The sequence below is a fragment of the Cajanus cajan genome, chromosome 1, assembly GCF_000230855.2.
Source record: "Cajanus cajan strain Asha chromosome 1, NIPB_CcT2T_4, whole genome shotgun sequence".
In the NCBI taxonomy this organism is placed as follows: Eukaryota; Viridiplantae; Streptophyta; class Magnoliopsida; order Fabales; family Fabaceae; genus Cajanus; species Cajanus cajan.
The window spans coordinates 58,402,189-58,417,023 of NC_138517.1; the positions used below are offsets into that span (position 1 = coordinate 58,402,189).

Consider the following 14,835-nt stretch of genomic DNA (forward strand, 5'->3'; position numbering starts at 1 on the left):
ATGTGAATGAAACCTAGCTAAATCAAATCTATGAAAAATTAGGAGTAAAATGAGTCTAATATGTAAAATTTTGCCTAGGCCCATCTCTAGGTCCAATTGCTAGTAACACTCTCTAGCTTGCTAGTTACACTCTCTTGCTTGCTAATGCCACTCCCAATCCTACTACTAGAAAACTAGGAAAATAGTGTATTTCTAGATTAGGTTAAATGGAGTCAAAGTGTCCAAGTAACCTACCCTAGAAACAATATACAATAGCTAATAAAAGGAAATAAAGTGCCTCACAAATACAAAGGCAAAAATACACCTATACAAGTATCTACTATATACAAGGTACAAGAAATCAAACTATACAATGTATGTACAATAGAGACTATGAGACTAAAAGGAGGAATCATACTCAATACTCATATTGAGCATAGGTCTAAGAAGCACCTCCTCTCTAGAAGCCTCCTCTAGCCTCCTAACCATGGACCTAGTTAAAGGCCCAATGGTCTTCAAGTGTGAGCCTCCTTGGATCAACCTTCACCCTTGTTGGTCTTACCTCTTCCAAAGGGATCCTTGGGCATTATATTTCCATCAGAAAGAGCACAATTGGACAAAATGAAGTATTTTTTGGGAATTACCACATTGGAAGACAAATCTTCTTCGACATAATCTTGATGTGATGCACATTGAGAGAAACGTATTTCTCAATATTTTGTTCACAGTCATGGATACCAAAGGAAAAACAAAGGATACTATCAAATCTAGAAAGGACTTGGAAGTTCATTGTAAGCGTAGAGGTTTAGAACTACATGTTGGGAGGACTGGGAACCTTGTAAAGCCAAAGGCACAATATACATTAACCAAACAACAAAGACTAGCTTTTTGGCAATGGGTTATAAGTCTCAAGCTTCCAGATGGTTATGCTTCCAATTTGAGTAGGTGAGTTGACTTGAGGATGCAAAGTTATTTGGCATGAAAAGTCATGATTGTCATGTGTTTATGCAACGTTTGCTTTCACTCGCATTCAAAGTGTTGCCTAAGCCTATATGGAACACTCTTACTGAGTTTAGTCAATTCTTTAGAGAAATTACTTCATCCTTGCTTTCAGAAGAGAAGTTGTGTGTGTTACAAGATAACATTCCAATCATAATGTGCAAACTAGAACAAATATTCCCTCCAAGTTTTTTTGACTCAATGAAACATCTACCAATTCATTTAGCATATGAAGCAAGAGTTGGTGGCCCTGTTCAATATAGATGGATGTATCCATTTGAAAGGTTAGTTATTATTAATATTAAATCTATGACAATATGCTTTTTTTTTGCTTGAATTTTAAGACTTACTTTTTCATAGGTTTATAGGATCGTTAAAAATGAAAGTTACAAACCAAGCTTATGTGCAAGGCTCGATTTGTAAAGCATATTTACTTGAGGAGATGTCGATATTTGCATCATATTATTATCCTTCCCATATTCCATCAAGGAGAACAAGAGTGTCATTAAATGATGACGGTGAACAATCTTCTTCATATCCTCCATTGTCAATTTTCAATTATCCATGTCGTCTTTTTGGGAAACGTATCAATTCTACCTTGGAAGAGAAGGAAATGGAAGTTGCACATTTGTATGTTCTTTTAAATTGTCCAGAGGTGGTTCCTTACTTAAATTAAGTATATTTAATATTAACATCGTGTTATAAATTTAAATCAGACTTAAAAATGATTAAATCCTAATCTTGGATATGCAGTATGTACTCGCATTTGTTACGGGAATTGAACCCTGAGATAAATGATGCCAACCTAGACAAGGAAATTTCCATGAACTTTTCTACTTGGTTTAAAACACATGTACGTGAAATAATTATTTTATTTCAAACAAGGTACCTTATTTTAATAGCTTTGACTAACAAAGTATCAAATGTAGGTGTTTAACCTTGATAATGCAATTGATGATGTGCTTTTAAGGAGTTTGGCATGGGGCCCTATTAGAAAAGTCACAAAATGGCCTAATTGTGCTATCAATTTATACAAGTTTGTAACTAAATCCCAAAATGAGGGAATGAGTACAACAAACCATCATGTTTGTGTGCGAGGAGGCCAATATGAAGTAATGGAAAATGATTATTATGGACTGTTAATTGATATTTGTGAATTTGAGTACACTGGGTGGCCTAACAAGAAGTTGGTTTTATTTAAATGTGACTGGTTTGATTCCAGTTCTCAAGGGACAAAAATAGATATTTATGGCAATGTTGAAATTAAAAAATCTAGGAGATATCATACTTATGATCCTTTTATACTAGCTCAACAAGCAGAACAAGTGTATTTTACATCCTTTCCTGAGGGACAACAAGGTTGGTTTGGTGTCATAAAAACCAAGGCACGAAATATAATTCAATCATTAGAAAATGATAAATTTGAAACAAATGTTGCTTACCAAGATGATGATCTACAACAAATGCCTTTAGTTGTTTCAAATGATGATTTTCAACAAAGTCTTGTTGATAGTATGGGCATAGCAGAGGAAGTTCCAAATGAAATAGAAGAAGAAGAAGAAGAAGAAAAAGAAGAAGACATACAATTGACATCAAGTAATGAAGACGATTATGATGAAACTTATGAAGATATAGATTCAAATTAACTTAATCTCATGTTTCATATTGACTCTTTTATGTAATAGAAGAAGAATAATTAACTTAATTTCATGTTTCATATTGACATCAAGTAATGTTGTAATTGTTGTTGATATGTGTGCATTAATAGACTTTGATGTCATAATCTTGTGGTTGTTGTGGATATGCATATATTACTATATAGTAGATATTATTTGTTAATCTTGAACTTATTATTGATGTCTTAATAAACTTTATTTGTTAATGTTGTACATTGTGTATATAGATTATGAGCAATAACATGACTGATAGAGGAAGAGGGAGAGGCACTGGTAGAGGTATTAGTAGAGGTAGGGGAAGAGGGAGAGGTAGAGGTACCACCATTATGCCACCACCTTCTACTTCTCAGCCAACACATTCTATTGGAGAACCCTCTCATTGTACTACACAACCTACACATGGTTCCACCTCCCAAACACCTATAACTCCCCAAAGTAACCAAGCTACACCTACCCCTCATGTTACTTCCACTTCCCAACCACATTTAGTTCCTCAAACTAACCATTCTATACCTACCCCACATGTTTCTTTGACACAATTCCCAAATATGATTGAAAGACCACAAACAAATCCCTCCATTGATGCTACTGGTAGTCCAATTGTTGGATCATCATCCTCTATTGATCCATCTTTAGAAATTGGAAGTTTTGACTCTGATGGACGTATTTGGATTCGCCCAGGTCCACAAAACACGTAAGTATGAATAATTCTTTTCTTTTAGATCAATATAAACATGTTTCGCATTATAAGTTATTTTAGTTCTTCTATTTTATTTTTATAGATTCGACCCACCAATTCACCCTACCCGTGAAATTTCAAGAATAATCAAAGGGAAGTTTGAAGGGTCATGGGAATCATATGGATAGGTTAAAAGAACTAATGAAGGTGTGGCAAACATGTGGTTTGAAGAGTTTCAGGTATAAAGAACTACAAATATTATAATAGTCATTTTATATTTTTCATTGCATTAAATTGCACATTGTTTAAATAATATTTTATAAATTTTTGATGTAGAGAAAGTTCAAGTGGCTGCTTGATCATGATGCACAAATAAGAAAAGCATTTGACCATAAAGCATTTGAAGGGCTTTCAAATGCTATGTATAGGGTGCGACGAGGCATTGATATAGGGAGTTGGATTCCAAAGCAAAAACGTGTAGAACTTCAACAAAAATGGAATGATGAGAATTGGAAACAAAAGTAAATGACTAATGCTAATAATAGAAATTCTTCTGATGGTTCATTGCATACTGGAGGATCCATTCCTACTTCTGAGCATTTTAAGAGATTGGTAAGTAATATTTACTTTTTCTTTTCAGGAGCAAAATTTAAAATTAAACTAGATTACTCTTTGTTCCTTCAGAAAATATCTACAGATATGACTCCAACATGTTGGGACCTATTCCAAAAGACCCATAAGACAGCGAACGGGAATACATGGGTGTCTTCCAAGGCAGAAAGGATAGCGGTAAGTTATAATTTTATATATATTGAATTATAAAGAAGTTGATTGATTCTGTTAGAGAGATAACAATGATTATGTTTGCAAGACTTGACATATAATGGTTATATTAGAGACACAACAATGGTTATGTTTCAACAATGGTTATGGTACTGTGAAAGTTGTCATGTTCTGTCCTTCACTATCGACTTGACATATTAAGATAGGTTACAGTTAATGGTCTCAAAATTGCAAGCTATACCATTTATAGTATGTAATTTTTTTATATGATTTGAATTTTTTACTGAATTATGTGAACATAGAATCATTTCACCTTATTGGTTGTGCTCAATTTTAGTTTCATGTAATGTGAAGTGCTACCATCTCTACATCTTAGTTTACTAATTGCAATTCAATGAGATTCATGTGTATGTGGTGTTGCATCTAGGTTTACAAGTTACTAATTTCATTGGAATTCATACTTATTTAGTGATGTGTTGCTCATAAGTTACATCTTAGACTTTTTACTAAGTATTTTTGTGTGTTCTTCTTGCATAATTCTGATGAGGTTCCACTTGGAAATCCTCAAGAATTCCCTCAATGCTCCTCAGTTCCTTGGAAGATTGACAAGGAATGGAGGCTCCAAGAAGCTCCAATGTGACTCTAGCTTGCGTCTAGCTAAGTCCGGAAGAAGGAATGCTTTCCTAACTCTACAAGGAGAGGATCTCAAGTAGGGTAGAGTTTAGGAGAGTGACTTTCGGATAGGCAATTTCTATGGTAAGAAATCTCATCAATATATCATCCAAAAGTATCCTACAATCCGGTCATACAAGTATTTATAATAGAAATTAGGTTAAGGGTTTTAAGTTGGGTTCACCTAGAGTTAAGTAAAACCATGGTATGGTTAACTTAACTCTAGGCGCCAAAATTTGAATTCTAAAATTCAAATTTTGGTGCCAACCGGCCACCTCCCCATGTGCACTCATTTGGCATGTAATTAGGAAGCTATTTGAGTTGCATTTCGGATCACACCTTGTGCATGTGTAGCACATGGCCGAAATGCACTCCAAATGTGCTTCTAATTACATGCTAATGGAGATTCACATGTAACCTAATTAACCCTAAATTCACATGACCTCTAAATGACATTCCTACACTACTAGTCCGAAAATACAAGGCCCAAAAGAAATACATGGCACTAAGGCCCACTCCTATGCTAACCCTAATCTAATGGGCTTGAAACAAAGCCCAACAAAATAAAGTAGTGGGCTTTCCTTGGGCTTGGGCCCACTCTTCATGCATCATCCTTGCCATGGCTCTAGTAGTTGGGCCCTTAGTCCATGGGCCTCCTCCATCATCCCCTCCCTCTTGAAGAGGATTTGTCCTCAAATCCAAAGCATCGTCCTCTTGTGTGGGTAGTCCTGTAAAAAGAGACAAATCAGCAACATTGAAACTAGAACTAACACCATACTCAGAAGGGAGATCTAGGACATAGGCATTATTATTGATTTTCTTAAGGATTTGGAAAGGACCATCCCCTCGAGGACTAAGTTTGGACTTTCGTTTGGAAGGAAACCGATCCTTCCTAAGGTGGAGCCAAACCCAGTCACCTTCCTTGAAGATAACCTCTTTCCTACCCTTATTATTATATTTTTGGTATTTTTCAGTTTGGGATTGAATATGAGTTCGAACCCTCTCATGTAATTTCTTGACAAACTCAGCCCTAGAGGTGCCTTCTTTATGAATAAAGGAAGCAACATCGGGTAGAGGTAATAAATCTAATGGAGTGAGAGGATTAAAACCATAAACAATCTCAAAAGGAGACATGTTAGTGGTCTTATGAACCACTCTATTATAGGCAAACTCCACATGAGGGAGATAGTCATCCCATGACTTTTTATTGCCTTTGAGGATTGCCCTCAACATAGTCCCTAGAGACCTATTGACTACCTCAGTTTGCCCATCAGTTTGGGGATGACATGTGGTAGAAAATAGAAGTTTAGTTCCTAACCTAGCCCAAATAGTTTTCCAAAAGTGGCTTAGGAACTTAACATCTCTATCTGAAACTATAGTTTTAGGTAACCCATGAAGTCTCACAATTTCTTGAAAGAATAATTTAGCAATGTGACTTGCATCATCCACTTTGTGGCATGGAATAAAGTGTGCCATTTTGCTAAAACGGTCCACTACCACAAAGATGGAATCTTTCCCTCTTTGAGTTCTAGGCAATCCAAGGATAAAATCCATGGAAATGTCTACCCAAGGAGAAGAAGAGATGGGCAAGGGGGTGTATAATCCATGAGGTTTTGTGGTAGACTTTGCTTGTAAACAAGCAATGCAACTACTACAAAACCGTTGGACAGCACGTTTCATGTGAGGCCAAAAGAATTTCTCTTTCAAAAGTGAAAGAGTTTTCTCCATTCCAAAATGCCCCATGAGCCCACCCTCATGGCTCTCCTTAACCAAAAGTTTCCTAATAGATCCTTGGGGTATACAAAGTTTGTTTTCTTTAAAAAGAAACCCCTCAGAAATATAGTAACCTTGGTAAGGTTTTTGAATACATAAAGAATAAAAGTTAGCAAAATCAAGGTCTTTCTCATACAAATCCTTAATATCATCAAATCCTAGAATTTGAGAACCTAGGATATTTAATAACACATGTCGTCTAGACAAAGCATCAGCCACTACATTTGTAGAGCCTTTTTTATATTTGATGACATAAGGAAATTGTTCAAGGTACTCAACCCATTTTGCATGCCTTTTATTTAATTTATGCTGACCCTTCAAATATTTAAGTGATTCATGATCACTATGAATGACAAATTCCTTGGTCACAAGATAATGTTCCCAAGTTTGAAGGGCACGAACTAAAGCATATAACTCCTTGTCATAGGTAGGGTAGTTCAAGGTAGCCCCATGAAGTTTTTCACTGAAATAAGCTATGGGATGACCACCTTGTAACAAGACAGCGCCTATGCCAAGTCCAGAAGCATCACATTCTAGCTCAAAAGTTTTAGAAAAATCAGGCAGAGCTAGAACAGGTGCTTGAGTAAGTTTATGCTTTAGATCTTGAAAAGCTAAGTTATGTTTTTCCGTCCATTCAAAGACCACATCCTTCTTCACCAACTCATTGAGAGGGGAAGCTAATGTAGAGAAGTTAGGAACAAATCTCCTATAAAAGCTTGCCAATCCATGGAAGCTCCTAACTTCACTTACATTAGTAGGAATAGGCCATTCTTGGATGGCTTTGATTTTCTCGGGGTCCACATGAACCCCATTTTTACTCACCACAAAACCTAGAAAAATAACATTATCTACACAAAAAGTGCACTTGTCGATATTGGCAAACAAGTGATTGTCTCTAAGGACAAGAAAAACTTGCCTTAGGTGATCTACATGATCACTTAGACTTTTGCTATAGATTAAAATATCATCAAAATAAACAACTACAAACTTCCCAATGCAATCCCTAAGGGCATGATTCATCAACCTCATGAATGTGCTAGGTGCATTAGTAAGCCCAAAAGGCATTACTAACCATTCATATAGTCCAAATTTAGTCTTAAAAGCGGTTTTCCACTCATCACCTTCTTTGATTCTAATTTGGTGATAGCCACTCTTAAGATCTACTTTGGAAAATATGGATGACCCATGCAATTCATCAAGCATGTCATCAAGCCTAGGAATTGGGTGCCTATATTTGATGGTGATGTTGTTGATAGCTCGACAGTCACAACACATCCTCCATTTTCCATCTTTTTTTGGCACCAAGAAGACTGGTACAGCACTAGGGCTTAGACTCTTTTGAATCCAACCCTTCCCCAACAACTCTTGTACTTGCTTCTCTATCTCTTTGGTCTCTTGTGGATTTGTCCTATAAGCTGGTCTATTTGGAAGACTAGCCCCAGGAACAAGATCTATTTGATGCTCTATTCCCCTAAAAGGTGGAAGTCCCATTGGACCTTCCTTGGGAAATATATCATCAAATTGATTTAAAAGATTTTTCACCTCAAGAGGTAGAGAAGTGTTCAAAGAAGATGTGGCAGTGCAAGTTAATGTTCCTCTACACATGAGGATATGAGAAGATGGTTCAATAAAGAGAGAAGTTTTATTTAAAGGTTTTGATTGAAAACTCTCTTTTTGAACTATCTCTAGAGAGGGAACATTAATCTCTCTAGAATCCTCCTTTTCATCAATTTTTAGAAGTTTTTTTTTTTTCAACTTTTTTTGGTTTTCCTTTTTCTTGCTCACGTTTGGCTTTCATTTGTACTTGATCTTCTATCACTTGTGAAGGTGACAAAGGATGAAGTACAAACTTTTTACCCTTATGAGTGAAAGTTATTTTATTAGTTAGGCCATCATGATGAGTTTGTTTATCAAATTGCCATGGCCTACCCAATAAAATATGACAAGCCTCCATAGGAACTACATCACATTTAACTTTATCTTGATAGTTCCCTATAGAAAACTCTACTTCCACTTGTTGGTTGACCACCATATCCCCATCATCATTAAGCCAATGAAGTTGATAAGGTTTTGGGTGGGGTGTGGTAGTCAATCCCAACTTCTCAACCATCCTAGTGCTACAACAATTGCACCAAGATCCACTATCCACTATGAGAGAACAAGCCTTGTTTGAAATGTTACATCTTGTATGAAAGATGTTCTCTCTTTGGGATTGTGTATCACTAGGTTGGTTATTGAGGACCCTTCTCATCATAAGAAGTTCCCCATTATAAGGATAAGTAACCTCACATGACTCTTCTTCATTTGCTTCTTCTTCATCCTCACTTGAAGATGAAGAAGTAGTAGCTTCATCATGGCTACTATAAATGTCTTGGCCCCTTAGAATCATCACTTTTTTGTTAGGGCATTGAGAAGCAATGTGGCCTCTCCCAAGACACTTAAAGCATTTTATGTCACTAGACTTGGTGTTAGTGTATGAGGTGTTTGTTTTTTTATCTTTTTCTTTACCTTTATCTAGATTTTTGGAGGAAGAAGTATTTTTCTTGTCAAAATCATTTTTCTTACTTTCCCTCTTGTAGTTATCCTTAGAAAAAGAAGATGAGTATGAGCTTACTTTAAAACCTTTTCGTAAATTTTGTTGTTCAACCTTTATGCAAAGTTGAACCAAATCATCCAAATCCCTATAAGGGAGAAGCTCAACCTTATCTCTTATTTCATAGGATAATCCACTCAAAAATCTAGCAATGGTAATATTTTCCTCTTCTCTAATGCCAGCCCTCATGATGTACAACTCCATTGTTTGTCTATATTCTTCCACAGTCATATTCTTTTGATGGAGTCTTTGGAGCTTGTTGATAAGCTCCCTAGTGTAATAAGAGGGTATATGCCTTCTTCTCAAGGCACTCCTTAATTCATTCCAATATTGAATTGGAGGTTCATTATGGAGACGCCTATCTCTCACAAGAGAGGTCCACCAATACATGGCATGACCTTGAAAACTCAAAGTGGCTAGGGAAACTTTTCTTTCTTCACTTACTTGGTGGCAAGTAAAGATTTGTTCCACTTTCATTTCCCAGTCTAGGTATCCCTCCACATCATCTTTTCCATGAAAATAAGGGAGATCTACCCTAGATTCCCTTGTTGTGGAGTTCCTATGGATTCTCCTAGGAGGTGGTTGATAATGATCTCCTAAGGCTAGGCTATTATACATTGACTCTCCTAGTGTGGAACTATGAGCATAGGAACTATGTTGACCATGGTGATGTTTTCTTTTATCTTTCTCCTTTAATAAACGAATTTCCTCCTCCATTAGAGCAAATTGAGCTTCTTTTTCAAGTTTTTGTTGTAATTCTTGCTCTTTCCATAGTTTTAGTGATCTTAATTCACGTGACAATTTAGTAAAACTTTTGTTGTCACTTGAATTAGTATCACTATGAGGAGTAGAAAATTCTTCCATTATAGGTGAAAGATTATTTTTTATGAATGAACTTTGAAAAGCAATTGTTTTTATGCAAGGTTAAGACTAAGTACTTAGAGGATTATGTATACAAATTGAACTTTGGAGGGAGGTGAGCTACTAAGAGCCACTTAAAAACCAAGCCTCTTCAAGTAAAAATTACTAATCCCCTTTGTAGTTAATCTTTACCAAATTCTTTTCAATGAAAATTATTTTGGATGTTTTTTTTTTTATGAACTATGATAAGCTAGCCGTATAAAAGCAAGTAAAACAAGGATTAAGCAACAAAAATTAAACTACCTAAACGTGTCCTAAGGTGAGAGCTTGAGAGATACCAAAGATCAATCAAGGACCACTCCCACCAAGTACTAACGAAAATTCTATTCCTAAGGAGAGATGGTTGTGTACCAAAGACACTTCCAAGACACTCCTTGAAATGGCCAAATACAAAGTATAAACAACTAAGAACAAGTGGCTAAAATAAAGTATTAAAAACAGCCACAAAGAATTAGTGATGGATTAGTGACCAAATTTTGCAACAAAATTCAAATTAGTAAGGTAAAATCGGTCACTAAAATCCGTCACTAATGCTTATACAATTTTTTTTTAAAATTTAAGTACAATCTTCAATTGAATCTCCAAGAAGTCTTCATGGAATTGCTAGGCCAGCCACTTCAAATTTCCAGCCACAAGTGTTTGGTGTTTGATAGCCAAATCCGAAAGCCTCCTTTTCCCTTTCCTCCTCCTTTTCTTAGTCCTCTTTTGATGACCCTTGTAGAACTAGCTTCTAAGGAGATAAACTAGGTCAAGCATAAGTCACATTTGAGTTCCATGATGAATTCAAACAAAGACAAGTATGGAAGAGTTATAGGAAAGAAGATTAGAATAGAAGAAGTGAATATAGATGACACAAGACAAGATTAAACTAGGTCAAGGAAGAACAAACCTAAGAAAGGTTCTAGAGTAGATGCACAAAACCAAACACTCAAAAATAGGTGAGCTGAAAATTCCTTTTAATGACTCCAAAACAAGTAGAAACCGAGAAGAACAAATTGAGAAATTAAACTCCTTAATTTGGCTTTTACTTTTCAAATTAGGTTTAGCATATTTTTTTTTTTTAAATTCACTTTTGATTTTGAACTTTTCTTTTTTTTTTTCTTTTTTTTTTTTTTAAATCTTAGGAGTTGCCTTTTTCTTTAAAAGAACCTCACAAACTCTCGGTCACACCTTAAGTGAAACACCAAAACCGAATTCAAATTGAAATTCAAATGCCACACAAATTAGTTCAAAATGTAATGAACATGTGACATGCTTTTGTTGCTTGGTTGGTTTATGTAGCACATGCACGGTTTTGGCTCCAATTTTCAAATTCAAATTACAATCCTAACACAATTTTTCAGCACACACCAATGATACAAGATCAAACACTCACGGATTGAAGAATTTTTGTGTAAGACATTTTTTTCAAAATTTTGGAAGCCTAAAATTCTAAGAAAACTACTAATGATCTAATAGTAGTTTATGAACTCAAAAATGAAACAAAAATTCATGAGCTTATACCAAAGAAAAGAAATGGATCTCGGCCAAATCCAGAAAATGGTTTCAAGGTGCAAATCAAAAATCAAGGATCAACAAGCATAGCTAAGATAGTTGAACATAAAAGAACTACACAAACCTACTAGACATGGATTTAAAAATAAAAGACTCAAGCATTTAAATGACCGAATAAGATGCAAAGATGACTCAAACAAATTCAAAGGCTATTAGGCAGAAAATTCCTAATTAAGCACAAGAGAATGGAGCATGATTCATGGAAGCAATTCAAAGTAAAATGCATATATGAATCACTCAAGCAAATCCAAAACTAGATCCATCAATTTTAAGACAAGAAAATAGATCTAGGAAAGAATCAACTCTAAAATGACATGAACTCAAACATTGAACAATAAGAACACAAGATGACAAGTTGAACCACGGATCAAAATTCAAGAAGATGACTTATCTCTTGAAGACCGAAGCTCTTGATACCACTTGATGAGGTTCCACTTGGAAATCCTCAAGAATTCCCTCAATGCTCCTCGGTTCCTTGGAAGATTGACAAGGAATGGAGGCTCCAAGAAGCTCCAATGTGACTCTAGCTTGCGTCTAGCTAAGTCCGGAAGAAGGAATGCTTTCCTAACTCTACAAGGAGAGGATCTCAAGTAGGGTAGAGTTTAGGAGAGTGACTTTCGGATAGGCAATTTCTATGGTAAGAAATCTCATCAATATATCATCCAAAAGTATCCTACAATCCGGTCATACAAGTATTTATAATAGAAATTAGGTTAAGGGTTTTAAGTTGGGTTCACCTAGAGTTAAGTAAAACCATGGTATGGTTAACTTAACTCTAGGCGCCAAAATTTGAATTCTAAAATTCAAATTTTGGTGCCAACCGGCCACCTCCCCATGTGCACTCATTTGGCATGTAATTAGGAAGCTATTTGAGTTGCATTTCGGATCACACCTTGTGCATGTGTAGCACATGGCCGAAATGCACTCCAAATGTGCTTCTAATTACATGCTAATGGAGATTAACATGTAACCTAATTAACCCTAAATTCACATGACCTCTAAATGACATTCCTACACTACTAGGCCGAAAATACAAGGCCCAAAAGAAATACATGGCACTAAGGCCCACTCCTATGCTAACCCTAATCTAATGGGCTTGAAACAAAGCCCAACAAAATAAAGTAGTGGGCTTTCCTTGGGCTTGGGCCCACTCTTCATGCATCATCCTTGCCATGGCTCTAGTAGTTGGGCCCTTAGTCCATGGGCCTCCTCCATCAAATTCTTTGCATCATTCATGACATTCATGAGATCTTTTATTGTCATTAATGTTTATATACTTTTGTTTCTTACTTTTTTTTTTATAGAATGAGTATCAAAGACGGTTATCTGAAAGAGAGTCACAATAGTTATCGGGAGATCATGCTGCCTCTAGTGTGCAATCTGAAAATAGTATTTTCTATGATGCTGGTGGTGGTGTGAACGATAAAGGAAGAATATTTGGTTTAGGTTCAGAGGTTGGGAAGTATAAACCTTCTTCTTCTACATTCTTAGAGGGTATCTCAATTCCTGAGTATGAACAAATGAAAAATCTTGTTTCAAATTTGTCTGAAGAAAACAAATCATTGAAAGAACAATTGCAAAGCCATGCAGATTTGATTCGTGCTTCACATGAAGAGTCTCGGTTGGTTCGTGAGTAGCTAAAGCAATTTATGGAGATGTTTTCTCAATCTTCTCGTCCTCCCCAACCTCCTCCTACACATGATGCTGACACTGTACAATCTGATGATAATGAGTTAGATGATGATCATGATATAGATGTTTAAGGATGCATTATCTTTTACTATTATGTTTACTATTCTTTAAACATATAATTTTTTATGTTTAAGTTTTACTATAGTACTTATCATACATTAGGGATCAACTAAAGTTATAAACTTTGTTATATTTGGTGTTATTTGTATCTATGGTATGCTTGACTTTCTTATATTCGTGTTTAGTTACATGCTTTTATAGAATTGAGAAATTTTTCTTAATTACTTATTTTGTTAATTTTTTAAACAAATAGACAATAAATTCAACTTTTTTGATTAATTAATAAATTATTTGTTAATCACAATTACAGGATAAAAATATATTCTTTACAAATTTACGAAAAAATAATTTGCAATTTGTGACGGATTTTATTTATCAATGATGGATTTCATTCAGCACAACAGTTTGTGACAGATTTCGTAGTTATTCATCACAAATTTAGTTATCACAGACGCCCAGTTTGTGAGGGATTCATCCCAGTTTGTGACGGATTTTGGTCATCACAGTTAGTGACAGATTTTATCCATCGCAAAGTGTGACGGATTCTAGTCAATTCTGGTCATCACAGTTTGTGACAGATACTAGTCATCATAGTTTGTGACGGATTCTAGTCAATTCTGGTCATCACAGTTTGTGACGGATACTAGTCATCATAGTTTGTGACGGATTTTATTCGTCGCAAATTGTGATGGATTCTAGTCAATTAAAGTCATCACAGTTTGTGACAGATACTAGTCATCACAGTTTGTGACGGATTCTATTCATCACAATCTGTGAGGGATTTTATTCATCATCACAATTTGTGACGGACTCACATACCTCTCAAATTTGTGACGGAGACAGTTCCTCACAAATTGCGACGAATTTTTATTAATTTCTAAACATTTATTATTAGAAATTAGTGACGGAAATTATATTGTTTGTGATGCCTTAATTCCGTCACTAATTGTGACGAAGAAAATTATTCGTCACTAAATATTTTGTGACACCAATTTTTGTGACGGAATCATTTCTGTCACTAATTTATTTGTGATGGATTTTATAAAGATTAGTGACAGATTTTTTTCCTCTCTAATTTTAATTTTTCTAGTAGTGTTGTCAAAGAAAATCTCCACCATATGTACCAAAGGTAGAATTCGTCAACCTACCAAACAAATTCACCCCTATACATATACGTCTTTATCGCTCTCTTTCTGTGTCTGACTTTGTTGCATTTGGCCATTTGCGTCTTTGTATAGATACACCAATACAACTATATTTACCCCTTTCTCTATACACAAATCAAGATAATCAAATTTTTGTCTATCTTGATCGTGTTTGCCCTTGTCTTCCTCCAATCAATCCAAACAAGATGAAGGATCTTGCACTACACTTAGGACCGATGCCCAAACCATCAAGGGTTGAGGTTCGCTACTATAAAAGGAGTAAATTTGGACAAGCAACACGACCTTGCC

The 14,835-nt window shown here is 35.5% G+C and overlaps 1 protein-coding gene across 1 annotated transcript; it reads left to right on the forward strand.

Moving 5' to 3' along the window:
• Positions 1–3,858: 3,858 nt before the first annotated feature.
• LOC145955057 (uncharacterized) lies at positions 3,859–13,266 on the forward strand. Its single transcript, XM_083069757.1, has 3 exons — positions 3,859–3,945; positions 4,018–4,122; positions 12,976–13,266. Exons 1-3 carry the CDS (start codon positions 3,859–3,861, stop codon positions 13,264–13,266), a joined length of 483 nt encoding a protein of 160 aa, XP_082925883.1.
• The last annotated feature ends 1,569 nt before the right edge of the window (positions 13,267–14,835 follow it).